This window comes from Pelophylax lessonae, assembly GCF_965119305.1.
Source record: "Pelophylax lessonae genome assembly, chromosome: 8".
NCBI classification, from domain to species: domain Eukaryota; kingdom Metazoa; phylum Chordata; class Amphibia; order Anura; family Ranidae; genus Pelophylax; species Pelophylax lessonae.
The window spans coordinates 268,636,045-268,651,888 of NC_138775.1; the positions used below are offsets into that span (position 1 = coordinate 268,636,045).

At 37.6% G+C, this 15,844-nt stretch overlaps 1 protein-coding gene across 4 annotated transcripts in view; it reads left to right on the forward strand.

Moving 5' to 3' along the window:
* Nucleotides 1–15,844, forward strand: part of NEGR1 (neuronal growth regulator 1) — an 846,722-nt gene that overhangs the window by 635,575 nt on the left and 195,303 nt on the right. For all 4 annotated transcript variants that reach the window (XM_082264787.1, XM_082264788.1, XM_082264789.1 and 1 more), the window contains exon 5: nucleotides 8,259–8,379. In XM_082264787.1, the coding sequence (XP_082120913.1) occupies nucleotides 8,259–8,379 (121 nt within the window). The remainder of the gene's footprint in view (nucleotides 1–8,258; nucleotides 8,380–15,844) is intronic.

Here is a 15,844-nt window from a genome sequence, read left to right on the forward strand (position 1 = left end):
TTTATCACAAATTCCAATTGTCACACTCTGATTTCGGCATTAAATCCCACATGAGACATACCAGGCGAAATACTCCACAATATACACAGGAAGGTTTTGAGCTTCTGAAAGAGTCCATAAATCAGAGAGACACTTTTTAGCCCCTTCATGACAGAGGGAAAAACAAATCCTAACTCCTGCACATTATTTTCCAACTAAAGCCCCTTTTACAAGGGAGCGGATTCGCCTGCTCAGCTGGGAATCTGTCCATTGATCCCTGCTGAGCAGGCGGATGACAGGTCCGTGTCTGCTCCACTTATACAGAGCAGACACAGACACTGCCCATCGTCCTCTATAGGCAGTTGGATAGAAACGGTTTGTTTCCATCCGACTTTCATCTGTTAACATCCACCAGACGGATGGGGAACGGATCCCCCAACTCTCTGTTTTTAGCAGGCTGGATCAGATCGGATGTCAGCAGGTGGCAATGGATGGTCCAATCAGGTCCACTCCAAAAACTTTCCGGCAGAACCGCTCAGTCCACCCCTGTGAAAGGGGCCTAAGGCTTGTTTTTTTTTCTGGACAAATTGGGCTTTCATTTTGAGTTAAATGCTAATGGATAATTATGATAATTGTTATTATTATTATTTTTAATTATTATTAAAGGAAACACCCTGGCACTGACACTAATATTGATTTTTATTTTTTTGAATCCTACCTGACCTTGACTTTTGACCCTGACATTAACCCTAACTCTAACTAATGCATGAGATCTTTAAAGCTGGGAGAATGGACAACCAAGATCGTACAGTGTTTGACTCCTATCAGCTCTTTGGATATATTATGTCATTTCTATACATTTTATTCTTACTTGGTCCAAACATTTTTTTAACCATTTATTTTTATTTAACATTTATACATTTATCATTTTACTCAAGTTCCCATACATGTATTCCTTTTAGATCAATTTATTGCCAGGAATGTATTATTTTAACAATATTGATTATGACTATTATTGTCGGTAGTAATATCATTCTTATTAATAATATTATTAGTATTGTTATTTTGCCATTATTTTATTATTATTGTTTTTTTTTCTTATTTTGATGTATTTCATTTTATTTTGCTATACCACTGTACAGACAGATGATATAATGTACGGTTCAATTTATACACATACCAGTTTTGAGAGGTTTTTTTTTTTTTTCTCTATTACATTAACATCTCACCCATACAGTATATGTATACTGTAATTTTAATAAGGCCCCTTTCACACATACGGACCGTTCATTTCATCAGTTCAGTCACGTTTTTTTGTCCGTTTTTTTCAGTCAACATCAGTTTTTCATCCATTTTTCATCCATAGTCATCTGTTTTTCATCCGTTGTCATCCGTTTCCATGAGTTTTTCATCCATTGTCATCCATTTATCATCGGTTTTCATCCATTTTTCATCTATTGTCATCCATTTTTCATCCGTAGTCATCCGTTTTTCATCTGTTTTTCATCCATTGTCATCCGTTTTTCATCCGTTGTCATCCGTTTTTCATTTGTTTATCATCTGTTTTTCATCCGTTTTTCATTTGTTTTTCATCCATTGTCATCCGTTTTTCATCTGTAGTCATCTGTTTTTCCATCTGTTTTTCTTCCGTTGTCATCTATTTTTCATCTGTTGTCATCCGTTTTTCATCCATTGTCATCCGTTTTTCATCCGTTGTCATCCGTTTTTCATTTGTTTATCATCTGTTTTTCATCCGTTTTTCATTTGTTTATCATCTGTTTTTCATCCGTTTTTCATTTGTTTTTCATCCATTGTCATCTGTTTTTCATCTGTAGTCATCTGTTTTTCCATCTGTTTTTCTTCCGTTGTCATCTATTTTTCATCTGTTGTCATCCGTTTTTCATCCATTGTCATCCATTTTCCATTTGTTGTCATCTATTTTTCATCCGTAGTCATCCGTTTTTCATTTGTTTTTCATCCATTGTCATCCGTTTCTCATCTGTAGTCATCTGTTTTTCATCTGTTTTTCATCCATTGTCATCCGTTTTTCATCCGTTGTCATCCGTTTTTCATTTGTTTATCATCTGTTTTTCATCCGTTTTTCATTTGTTTTTCATCCATTGTCATCTATTTTTCATCCGTTTTTCATCTGTTTTTCATCCATTGTCATCCGTTTTTCATCCGTTGTCATCCGTTTTTCATTTGTTTATCATCTGTTTTTCATCCGTTTTTCATTTGTTTTTCATCCATTGTCATCCGTTTTTCATCTGTAGTCATCTGTTTTTCCATCTGTTTTTCTTCCGTTGTCATCCGTTTTTCATCCATTGTCATCCGTTTTTCAATTGCTGTCATCTATTTTTCATCCGTTGTCATCCGTTTTTCATCCGTAGTCATCCGTTTTTCATCTGTTTTTCATCCATTGTCATCCGTTTTTCATTTGTTTATCATCTGTTTTTCATCCGTTTTTCATTTGTTTTTCATCCATTGTCATCCGTTTTTCATCTGTAGTCATCTGTTTTTCCATCTGTTTTTCTTCCGTTGTCATCTATTTTTCATCTGTTGTCATCCGTTTTTCATCCATTGTCATCCGTTTTTCATCCGTTGTCATCCGTTTTTCATTTGTTTATCATCTGTTTTTCATCCGTTTTTCATTTGTTTTTCATCCATTGTCATCTGTTTTTCATCTGTAGTCATCTGTTTTTCTTCCGTTGTCATCTATTTTTCATCTGTTGTCATCCGTTTTTCATCCATTGTCATCCATTTTCCATTTGTTGTCATCTATTTTTCATCCGTAGTCATCCGTTTTTCATCTGTTTTTCATCCATTGTCATCCGTTTTTCATCCGTTGTCATCCGTTTTTCATTTGTTTATCATCTGTTTTTCATCCGTTTTTCATTTGTTTTTCATCCATTGTCATCTATTTTTCATCCGTAGTCATCCGTTTTTCATCTGTTTTTCATCCATTGTCATCCGTTTTTCATCCGTTGTCATCCGTTTTTCATTTGTTTATCATCTGTTTTTCATCCGTTTTTCATTTGTTTTTCATCCATTGTCATCCGTTTTTCATCTGTAGTCATCTGTTTTTCCATCTGTTTTTCTTCCGTTGTCATCCGTTTTTCATCCATTGTCATCCGTTTTTCAATTGCTGTCATCTATTTTTCATCCGTTGTCATCCGTTTGTCATCCGTAGTCATCTGTTTTTCATCTGTTTTTCATCCATTGTCATCCGTTTTTCATCTGTTTTTCATCCATTGTCATCCGTTTTTCATTTGTTGTCATCTGTTTTCATCCGTTTTTCATCCGTAGTCATCTGTTTTTCATCCGTTGTCTTCCGTTTTTCATCCATTGTCATCCGTTTTTCATCCGTAGTCATCTGTTTTTCCATCTGTTTTTCATCCGTTGTCATCCGTTTTTCATCTGTAGTCATCCATTTTTTCATCCTTTGTCATCCGTTTTCATCAGTTTTTCATCCATTGTCATCCATTTTTCATCCGTAGTCGTCCTTTTTTCATCCATTTTCATTCTGTTGTCATCCGTTTTTCATCCGTTTTTAATTTGTTGTCATCTGTTTTCATCCATTGTCATCCGTTTTTCATCCGTTTCCACACGTTTTTTGTCCGATCCGTTTTTTTTTACGGATGAAAAATAAGGCTTTCATCCTTTAAAAAAACCAGATGTTGACAGAAGCCGATGAAAACGGATGTAAATAATTGATCATCCATTTACATCCGTTTTTCCATAGGAATGCATTGATGTCCGTTTTTCATCCGTCAACAGATGAATGAAAAATGGATGAGCGGTCGGTATGTGTGAAAGGGGCCTAATAGTGATGATTATTATTAATGTTATTATTACTTCCTTTTTTTCAGCATGTTCTCTTTTTATGTAATTATTTTGACACTCCCATTACTATTGAATGTTTGGTTTTAATGATGCCCCCGTGGAGGGGACATTGTATTGGTGTCAGATTGACATGATAATCTTCTTTTGTTCTTGCTAGCCCTGATGAAGGGACATGTAGACTCCGAAACGCGTTGGTTATTTCTTGAATTGTACCCCTGACCTTTAATGGAATAAAGTTGTATCTAGACCTCTTAGTAGTGGTGTGGCACTTACATTTAAGCCTTCTTACATTAAACTACAAGTCAAGGAGACGGTGGAGATCCTCTGGGGTGTAGAAGCCGTCTGCCAAGGAACCACATCAATTACACCAACAGTAATACCTTAAGATAACAATACCAGTAAAATAATCCCACGGGTCCAGCAATATCTTTCCACTTTCTTAAACTGACCCCTAAGGGCCCTTTCATACTGATACATGTTTCCTGCGTCTTTACCTTGAAAAGAAAAACGCAGGAAAATGTTCCCCTTTAAATCCTATTAGTCTTTTCACACCACTGCGCTGTGGGTGCGGTGCGTTTTGAAAAGTTTTGCATGCTGAATCTTTGGTGCAGTTTTTAAAACCGCACCAAAAACTCAGCTTCCCATTGAAATGAATAGAAATTGCGGTAAAATCGTGCTTAAACGCACCAGTAAATGCACAGGAAACGCATCTGAAACACAGCAACATCGCTGTAAAAATGCATATGCAGTTTTACCCTGATTTTGCTGCAGAGCAGTATGAAAGTGGCCTTACTCTAACCCTAATGCTGATCCAGATCAAACCTTGATCTAACTATTTTTTCTTTATTTTTATTTTTTATGAATTTATTGATTTATTTTTAAACACACTTTTATTTATTTACATTTTCTCCTCTAGCAAGGAGAGAAAAATACAATGTATCTCTCTCCGTTCAGAAGATAAAGCATTCACAGGGGCAGGCTTCACAGCTTCTACAGATTGATCACTGTGATAGCCAATCAGAGGCTATAGCAGCAATCAAGTGATCAGGAACCGGGCTTTCCAGTTCTCAGCCATTAGTACGGGACCCAGGGCTTTCAGTGAGAGCCCAAATGCATTCTATGCATTAAGATAAAAAAACCTTCTGTGCAGCAGCCCCCCTCAGCCCGCCTAATACTTACCTGAGCCCGTCTTTATCCAGCAATGCTGCAGTAGTGTCTCAGCTGCCCAGGACTCCCCTCCTCATTGGCTGAGACAGCAGCGTGGTGCGATTGGCTCCCACTGCTTTCAATCAAAGTCAATCAGCCAATCAGGAGAGGGAGGGAGTGAGGCCGGGTCGTGGCTCCGTGTCTGAATGGACACAGGGAGCTTTGACTTGGCTCGGGTGCCCCCATAGCTGCTTGCTGTGGGGGCACTCAACAGGAGGGAGGAGCCAGGAGCACAGAAGAGGGACCCGAGAAGAGGAGGATCTGGGCTGCCCTGTGCAAAACCAACTGCACAGATCAGGCAAATATAACATGTTTGTTAAAAACCAAGCCTTTACAATCACTTTAACCACTTTAAGAATGGAAGGATTTGCCCCCTTAATGACCAGGCCCTAGTTTGCGATTTAGCACTGCGTTACTGCTGTACCCAAATACAATTGATGTCCTTTTTTCCCCACAAATAGAGCTTTCTTTTGGTGGTATTTGATCACCTGTGCGATTTTTATTTTTTGCGCTAAAAAACAAAAAAAGAGCGACAATTTTGAAAATTCTGCTAGATGACATTCTCAAAAAAAAAATTTAAAAATCGAAATTTTTTAACATTTTAGGCCAATTTGTTTTCAGCTACATATTTTTGATAAAACAAAAATCGCAATAAACGTAAAAAAGTTATTGCGTCTACTAACTACGGGAAAGATTTATGTCATTTTTATTGTTTTTTTTACTAGTAATGGCGGCGATCTGCGTTTTTTTTGCAGGACAGCGACATTGCGGCGGACAGATCGGACCCCTTACTGACATTTTTGACACTTTTGGGGGTACCAGTGACATTACTACAGTAATCAGTGCTAAAAATATGCACTGTTACTGTAATAATGACACTGGCAGGGAAGGGGTTAACACTGTTGATGATCAAGGGGTTAAATGTGTACCTAGGTGCGTGTTTCTAACTGCGGGGGGGGTGTGGCTTGTGAAATGATCACAGAGACCTGTGATCCTATATAGAAGGTTCACAGGAGCTCTGTGATCACTCCAGAGAGAAGAACGGTCAGCTGTGTTTACAACAGATGAGCGTCCTTCTCTCTCTCTCAGCGGGGAACGATCGCGGGTGTTAGGCAGCAATCGGAGCCGCCTGCCCGCTGCATCGGCTTCCCCGCTGATGAGCGGGGCTCACTGCCGGCAGCGCGCGCTCACCCCATAGCCTCCCGAGAGCGATTGCCGTACATGTACGGCGATTTGCCTGGGAGTGACTGCCTGCCGCAGTACATCTGCGGCGGACGGTCGTAAGCCGAATTCTGATGCTCGGTTTGAACTTCAGCAAGTCGTCTTCACCATGTCTAGATGCCTAAGGCCTCATTCAACCCCCCATGCATTCCTATGGGGCATCGGATGGCAGCGGAGACATGTCCACTGACATCCGACCCGATCCGATCCGTCAAATCTGGACGGATGGAAACCCCATTTTCCATCCGTCCAGCGGATCGGATGGGTTCGGATGGGAACGGACCGACGGTCCGTTCCCATCCGATTTCCCCCATAGAGATGCATGGGGAACTGACAGCTGTGTCTCCGCACACAGCGCAGAGACACAGCTGTCCTCCTGCTGCTCAGCGGGGGATCGGCGGCTCGATCCCCCGCTGAGAAAAACAGAATCCGTCCGACAGATGGATAGTGTGAAAGGGGCCTAAATGGGTTGCTGCCATGTGATTGGCTGATTAGCAATTTGTGTTTCCAAGCAATTGAACAGCTGTGCCTAATAAAGTGGCCGGTGAGTGTAGTTCTCTGTTGAATAACCTGCTTTATACAGTAAATTATTATTATTTTTTTGGACGGCGTTCTCCCATCCCAGTTCTAATTAGGAGTTTACTCTGTAGAATATTATCAGAGCCAAACAGCGCAAGCGTTTAATAAAAAGGATAGTTCCGCTCCGTAACCAACCCTCAGAATTACCTGTACTTAATACGATTCATTGGGATGCAAAAATGCATTAAAAAGTTTGTTTAATCATATTATGCGGATAATCAACAAAGGTAAATTGGTCGGCTCCTACTATGGGCAGCCCAGTGTAGAAGTTAATACATTCAGCTCATATTCATTATGCACACGCTAGTTATAATAATTTACTGTCCATTGCAAAGCTTTATAAGCATTGTAATTAAATATAAAATGCACATTAGAATTATAATGAGTAATTAGGGCGACATAACTAATATGCACAAAAGTCCCAAAGCTCATTAAAATGTTAAAAGACAAAAAAAAACTATTCTTGCGGATTATTTTGCATGCTGTCTGTAACTGAATGCCATCGCACCTAGCACCCGATTCCTGGCTGCTGTGACATTTATAAATTGTATGCAGAAGGTGTACGGAGGTATTAAATCCGGCAGCTGAATCTTGATTGACGATAAATGGGGTTTCCCATCAGCTTTGTGTTTGTTTCCTGACTAAATCTTCCGAAAGAATTGGGGACTGTTGAAGCCCAACTGAACTTTCGGTTTAAATAAGCTAAAAATATCCCAGGAGCATCAAGAAAATGCTGTAGAGAAGGATTATTTATTTTCTATGTGGAAGCAGAGGTCTCTCTGCAGAGGTCCGACACTCCCCTGCTGAGTCCAAGCTAGGGGTCTGCAAACATCAGGCAGAACGAGCCTATAAGACGTGTATTTTTTAACCGCTTTCGGACCGCCCGCCGCAGAAATACTGCAGCAAGGTGGCCCTCCTGCACGAACCGCCGTAGGTATGCGTCGGTCGCACGCCTGCAGCTGACACCTGACTCAGCCTCTCAGCAAGCCGCCCCTTCACAGCTCAGACCTCCAATGAGCGAGGAGGGGAGCAGAGCAGAGTGCCAAGTGTTAGGTCCTGCATAAAGCCGTGCCATGCTGCATGCCCCATGTTTGAAAACACACTGAAACGTCTGACACAGAAATGTGAAGATTTACTCTACTATAGACTATGTACAGGGCAACAAATGACTTAATGAAATTATATGATTAATGCACATCTTCTGCATGTGAAAAACACAAGGTGCAAATGAGAAGGTTTATAATGCCTTTAACAACAAATATTTTTTTAACTAGTGAACTAGCGATATTGTAAAAAAATAAATACATGATAGTTTGAAATTTAAACTATAGCCACATTTTTAATTTGCATATCTTTTTCACCAGGGTAATGTTAGTGTTAGCATTGTATGTATGCAGATTTGTAAATATTGCATCTTTTTGTCTTTCCAGTTGCACCCACAATCCTGGAAATAACGCCGTCGGGGGTCTCTTTGGGAAAAACTGGATTAATCAGATGTGAAACAGCAGCTGTCCCATCTCCAACATTCGAGTGGTACAAGGGCGAAAGAAAGTATGAAGATATATGTTATGCTTTTTCTTCTTTTTTATTTTTTTTTTAAATAAATTACGCTAGCTAGTTTAGTCAAGGTAGTATAAAATAATGTACATCTATTTATTTTCTTCAACCTCTTTTTTTTGTTTTTCTTTTCTCTTTTTTCATTTTCTTTTATCATTAAACCTGAATCTAGCAAAACTGCTTCACTTTTGGCTTTTTGCTGGTTAGTAAAATATACATGCATTCTTTGCTTCTCTCTTTTTTCTTTTCTCTTTTCTCTTTTTTCTTTTCTTTTCTTTTTTTCTCTTTTTTTTTCTTTTCTCTTTTTTTTTCTATCTCTCTTTTTTCTTTTTCTTTTTCTTTTTCCTTTTCTCTTTTTTCTTTCTCTTTTTTCTTTAAACCTGAATCTAGTCAAACTGTTCCTTTTTTAGTTTTGGATATAGCAGGAAGAATTGGAACCTTAATCAGATTTTTCCACTTTTAGCTTTTTGTTGGTTAGTATAATATACATGCATTTTTTTTTTTATTTTTTTCTTTTCTCTTTTTTTTTTTATTTTCTCTTTTTTTTTTCTTTCTCTCTTTTTTCTTTTTCCTTTTCTCTTTTTTCTTAACTGCTCAACATTTAACTGTTTGTTGGTTAGTAAAATATACATGCATTCTTTTCTTTTTTTTTCTTTTCTCATTTTTTTTCCTTTTCTCTTTTTTCTTTTCTTTTCTTTTTTTCTCTTTTTTTTTCTTTTGTCTTTTTTTTTCTTTTCTCTTTTTTTTTTTCTATCTCTCTTTTTTCTTTTTCTTTTTCTTTTTCCTTTTCTCTTTTTTCTTTCTCTTTTTTCTTTAAACCTGAATCTAGTCGAACTGTTCCTTTTTTAGTTTTGGATATAGCAGGAAGAATTGGAACCTTAATCAGATTTTTCCACTTTTAGCTTTTTGTTGGTTAGTATAATATACATGCATTTTTTTTTTATTTTTTTCTTTTCTCTTTTTTTTTTTTCTTTCTCTCTTTTTTCTTTTTCCTTTTCTCTTTTTTCTTAACTGCTCAACATTTAACTGTTTGTTGGTTAGTAAAATATACATGCATTCTTTTCTTTTTTTTTCTTTTCTCAATTTTTTTCCTTTTCTCTTTTTTCTTTTCTCTTTTTTCTTTCTCCTTTTCTCTTTTTTCCTTCTCTTTTCTCTTTAAACCTGAATCTAGCCGAACTGTTCCTTTTTAGTTTTGGATATAGCAGAAAGAATTGGAACCTTAATCAGATTTTTCCACTTTTAGCTTTTTGTTGGTTAGTATAATATACATGCATTATTTTTCTTTTCTCTTTTTTTTTTTTTTTCTTTCTCTCTTTTTTTTTTTTTTTCTTTCTCTCTTTTTTTCTTTTTCCTTTTCTCTTTTTTCCTTCTCTTTTCTCTTTAAACCTGAATCTAGCCGAACTGTTCCTTTTTAGTTTTGGATATAGCAGGAAGAATTGGAACCTTAATCAGATTTTTAAATGCTATCTGTGTCCTTCTTGGGGAGATTTCTACTTATGTGATGTCCTGCCTGACAACTAGGACAGGAAGTGAGGGAAAATCTCTCCATTAGGGTAACACACAGCATTTAAAACCTTAAGATAATCACTCCCTCAACTGTACCTTTAACACCATGAGGGGGTGCATGGCCAGAAGTGATACTGTGAGGAAGCCAGTGACACAAATGGCCAGCAAACCTGGAAGTTAAAACCTCAATATTGTATTGGGGCCTGAATTGCAAAATGGAAAAGATGCCTGTGCCTCGATTGGAAAGGTTTCTCCTTGTTTTCTCTTCTGTCTGACGTGTAGAGAACAGAAATTTCCCTAATGAGCACACAAAAAGCACTTTAAACTAAATAGAAAAAAAAAAAGTTTAAGCTGAAATTGGGTGTTAAGAGAACTTTTATCTTTATCCCTATTTTTAACAAATAGAAGGAAAGGTTTTAAAAAAATGCCCACAAGGGATCATTGACATTTACAGTAATATCTTAACATGTTGAAAATCTCTGTAATCCTAGAATGATGATTTCCTGTAGAAAGAGGACTTGTCGTTTCACTGTCTCTAGGCTCAGCATAGCGGAACTTGCTTTGGATAGTTAGCAGTGTGGCGATTTTGGCAATGCTAGCTGCACTCTCATCATCCTTTCAGTTACAGTGAGTGAGGTACTTGTCTATACACTGATGTTTTATGCAAGGCTTTGGGTTTTGAGAAATCTACCCCTCCATGTTTACAGTCCAAAATGCTTATGTTCAAGCCAATGGAAGGAATTAGGTCCACTATTTTTTTTTACTCTGATTTTACTTTGGCAAAAAAGAAAATGAATGCATAGAATGAGGATGGTACAGCTTCACTAACACATGAAGCAGCAATCAATCACAATGAAACAGAGGGATCTTTAGCAAAAACTACCACACTTATTATATCTTTAGGACTAGAGATGGGAAGGCTTGGAAAAAAAAAAAAAACAGAAAACTGGGATAAAATTGTTTTTTTTCCATTTTTTTTTTCTGGGAAAATTAAAAAAAAAAAAAGGTGGAATATGTTTTTTTACAATGATAAATAATATACTGTATACTCTACATGGTATTCAACTAAATAACATAAAAACTTTCTGAGACTTTATTGAAAGTCTTAAATTATTAAGTTATCTCAGCTAGAAACAAGCAAATCCTGGAATACAGTTCAAGTAACACTGTACATCTCAATGTACAGTAGTTCTCAAATAAGAGAAGTAGGCACTCCTGACACTAGGGGGCTCTGCAGGGGAAAGGCTCCAGTATAGTTTGCTTGTGGGCTCCACCTTGTACCTACAGTTGGGTGATTGTTGGGATACAGTGCATGATAGTTTCTGTCCTCTCAGGCCTTAGCTGACAGGTAAGAGGGTACATTTTTCTGACAAAGTAGTTTATCTTTTTTAACCTTTAAATGACTGTAATTTATGTTCTCAACCATCACAACACAATGTTCCCCTATAGACTGATCAGTAAATTGCTTTTTCTTTTCCTCCTCTCAGTAAAATGGTGAGATAAGAGTTTGGAAACAATTCCAAAGTGCACTTTCTGCTGAGCGCAAAGCTGCAATTTGCTAATATTGTGAGAAGAAATATTCTTTTCCAAATGCTACAAGGATGATAAAACACATCCTGGCATGCCAGAGGATCCCTAAAGACATTAACAAATATGTTATGGAATTAAATGATGACGACCAGAATGAAAGTGCGAGTAGCTTTTCCCTCCAGAATTCTCACTCTAGAAACACTCTTTCTGCTGCTTCTGGATTATTACAAAGTGTTTCTTCACCAGCAACATCTTCTAGTAAAACCTAGTGTTCAGAAAATCTGAATGGAGCGAATGGAGCGATCATATGATAATCTGATTATTAGTACACAGCTTTCGAGAGACTATCAGGACATCAAACAGTTCTTTCTAAATTATCCGAAGAGACAAACACGAAAACGTTTTCCATTTCATCATTAGAGTATTCGTCTGAAAAAAATCACAAGCGCAACACCATGCATGCTCAGAAAAGAAAGAATGCATTACAATACAATACAACACATTACATCACTTCCCTAGTTGTATTCTGTCATAGGAGAATTGTCATAAGTTTAGTAAGCTCTTCATTTTCGATATGAGACTAGCATGCATAAAAAAAAAAAAAAAATGGACAATCATTCGTCCAATATTCTCATTTTGTGTACAAGGTTTAAGGAAGTGTTACAAACCACTATCTCCCAAAAATACACAAATACCTTCATTTACAGGGAACATGACACCTGAAAATCAGGAGAACATTCATCAAGCTCTAGTTTTCACAGAGCAATATATGCTTCTGGATCAGCATTGTCAATAACTGAAAATGCATATTGGCAAGAAGCTTATAAATTATTATGAGGGAAAGGAGAGGGGGTTACCTGTTCTCATGGATAGGTTGAAATGTTTCCTATCATAAACAGTCTTTGTTAGTCCATTTGCCAAAAAAATACAACTTTAAAAAGCAAGTTTAATTTATTTACTGAAGACGCTGTACTTATATTTCAAGCATAATTCTTTATAGACACCGCATTTCACCTTCCCTGTGTCACAAAATAACTTTCAATTTGTAAAACTACTCCACACTGATTTTTTTTTTTTTTTGCAATATTTCCAAACATTTCATTTTTTCTAGAAAAAAATGGGAAAAAAAGTGTTTTTTCCCCAAGGCTTTAAAATTTCTGGAAATTTTACATCTCTATTCAAGACGAATTACCCTTTTTTTGTATTTTCCCAGTTCCAAGCTCAGCGACTTTAATCATTCTTACCATACACCAGTGGTCTCCAAACTGTGGCCCAGGGTCCAGATGTGGCCCTTTGTTTCCCTTTATCCAGCCCATGGGACACTTTTCCTCCCATTGACCTCAACAAAGGGGCACTATTCCTCCCACTGACACCAATGATGGGGCACTTCTCCTCCCACTGACACCAATGATGGGGCACTATTCCTTTCAATGGGGTTGTATTCCTCTCACTGACACCAATGAATGGACACTATTGATACCAACAATGCCCTGTTTATTCCCACTGATGCCAGGACTATTTTTACTTCCAGTGGCCCCAATCTGGCCCCCCTAAAGTCTGAATGACAATAAGATGACTCTTGGTTTAGAAAGTTAGGAGACCCCTGCCTTACACTATGGGCTACCACTAAGTTACACTATTGAGCTACAATGAACAGTTTTTTATGAATGAACATATATTTTTCACAAAATACATAATATTTGTTGGTGTGCACACCTGAAAGTGATTGTAAAGTCTCTTTTTTTTTCAATAAAAATAACAAACATGTTATACTTACCTCCTCTGTGCAGTTTGTTTTGCACAGAGCAGCCTGAATCCTCCTCTTCTCGGGTCCCTCTTCGGCTCTCCTGACCCCTCCCTTCCTTTGAGTGCCCCCACAGCAAGCAGCTTGCTATGGGGGCACCCGAGCCGAGTCACAACTCTGTGTATCCATTCAGACACGGAACTGTGGTTTGGCCCCACCCCCTCTCTCTCCTCATGGGCTAACTGACTTGGTTAACTGACACAGACGCTGCTGTATCTTAGCCAATGAGAAGGGGAGTCCCAAATGGCTGAGACAATCATGGACATCGCTGGATGCATTAAGATAAAAAACCTTCTGACTTTACAATCCCTTTAAGGAAAATATCTCTTTTTAAATGTTTTGGGTTTTTTTAGTAGGTTTTTACTAAATAGTTTGAAGTACAAAACAGTCTCTTGGGCATACATGAGCCAGAATTCCTCAATTTCTTATATAACATAGAAAATAGATACATTCCCCAGTATCAGAAATATTCAGGGCCAGCACTGGACACAGGAGGTTCTCTTACCCCCCAAAAACCAAAGGAGACACCCCATTAATGAGTATACTCTTTAAGCAGGGGGATTCCCAACTAGGGTTGCCACCTCATCCCTTTAAGCCCAAACACATATTAATTATACAGGTTCTATGGCTGATTATTAAGGTGGTAATACAACTCAGTGCCTATTCTGCATTAAATTAGTCTCAGAACCTCTGTAATTAATATGTGTTTGGGTTTAAAAGGATAAGTGGGCAACCCTAGGTCCAGTACAGGACATATTGGTAGAAGTCGCATTGACCCGAATATCCCACACTTCATTAAATGTTTATGGATAACCACAGGATTGCTAAGTAGCCTTGCAAAGGGTAATTAGTTACCAAAAATTCTTAAGAGGGGGCCACAGTCAATTTCCATTTTTAAAACAATGGTTTTCCTAGTGTAGAACAAGAGAATACCCAGGAGAGTCCTTATTGCTCTAACAAAGGCCAATGAGTCTACAAGCCCTAGTAAACATATTTCAATCCGCTTTGGGATTGGGATAGTAGTCAGATTAGAGAAAAATTTTGTATCCTCAGACCAAAAACTCTGCACCTGCGGGCACTTCCAAAACATGTGCAAATAATCAACCTGGTCACTCATGTACCTCCAGCAACTAGGGGAAATACCGGGGCAGATTCTAGGCAGGCTCTAAGTTGTTACTAAACCCACAACGGAAAAACTAGTCTGTATATAAAGTAAAGCATGCGTGTTTTACTCACTGTGGAGCCTAAGGGGTTAATCCTTCACATTGGCTGTTTGATCCTGTCTTTTCTGACCCCCCCCCCCCTTCTTCCGTTGTCCCTAATCCAACTGCAGATAGAACAGAGTCTTGGAGGTACTCTGCACATGTTCAGTTTGGTGTGTACTGCTAGTGAGTTTTTTTTTTTTTTTTTTTTTTGGTAGGGTGCATGTGATCAGCACAGGGCCAATCAGCACTTCACAGACAGAGGGTCAGGAGTCCTGCAGCCTCATAGGACAGTGAGGGGAGAATGAAAACTCCTTCTACAGGCTTTAACCAGACACTAATATAAGTTACAAGACTGCTATATACTGCTGATGAGAAAAAGTATTTAGCAGTTTATATTTACTAATATAATTGCATTTCCATGTTCTCTGTGCTTTGGGAGACCAGATATAGTGGATGCAGGCTACTGGGTTTAGTAACACTTTAAGTATTATCAATGCAAATATTTAAATTGTATTATCCTGTTCCTAGCTGAGACCAGTTGAAATAAGGGATAGTCCACATTTCCTCCCAGGCCTATCTATGTACAGATCCAGCCCTCCCCCATCCCCCCCACCTGCCATTTAGACCGGAGCTTTTCTAGACGAGAACAAATAGAAGGCATAAAGGTCTTATAAATATTAGATAATAGTTTACCTAAGAAGGGATCCCTCAACAGAGAATCAATCTGAGGAGAGATGAAATTCTCTTTCTTAATATTAAATACTATTTAAATATATAATACTTAATATTAAATACTATACTATATATTTTGTTCTTTTTATATATATATATATATATTGCTCTTTTTCTAATTTTTTTTCTTTTTTTAATGTGCGTACATTTTGAATTTCATTTTTTTTATTTTGTGCATTTTATTAGGTTTTTACATTTATTAAATTTAATAATTATTAAATTAAATTATTATTAAATTAAGGGCACTCTTTTGGGATAGCGCTAGTAGGGCAATTAATACATTAACAAGTTTTTGGTGTTTATTTTTGTAGGAATCTTTTTTTTTTTTTTTGCCCCAGGGATGACAGTGTTTTTTAAACCAAAATAGTTGTACAAGTCCTAGCTCCAATTTGGTTACATCTACCCATTCTTAAGAGGAAGACATTTGGATAAACTAATTCCATGGCAAACAGAGTGATTGCTTTTTCTGTAGAGGGAAGGAATGATACCTGAGCAAGACCAACACATCTAATTTTCATTCGTTCACATTATTGTTAATCAGACCCCCTAATTATTCAATCAAGTGTATCACCGTGTGAACAATCAAAGCATACACAATCACCCTTAGTAGCTATTTTGCAAGGGTGCTGCTAAACCTGATTAATGGAAAGTCAAAGAACTCTATATTTTAAAAGAGATAACA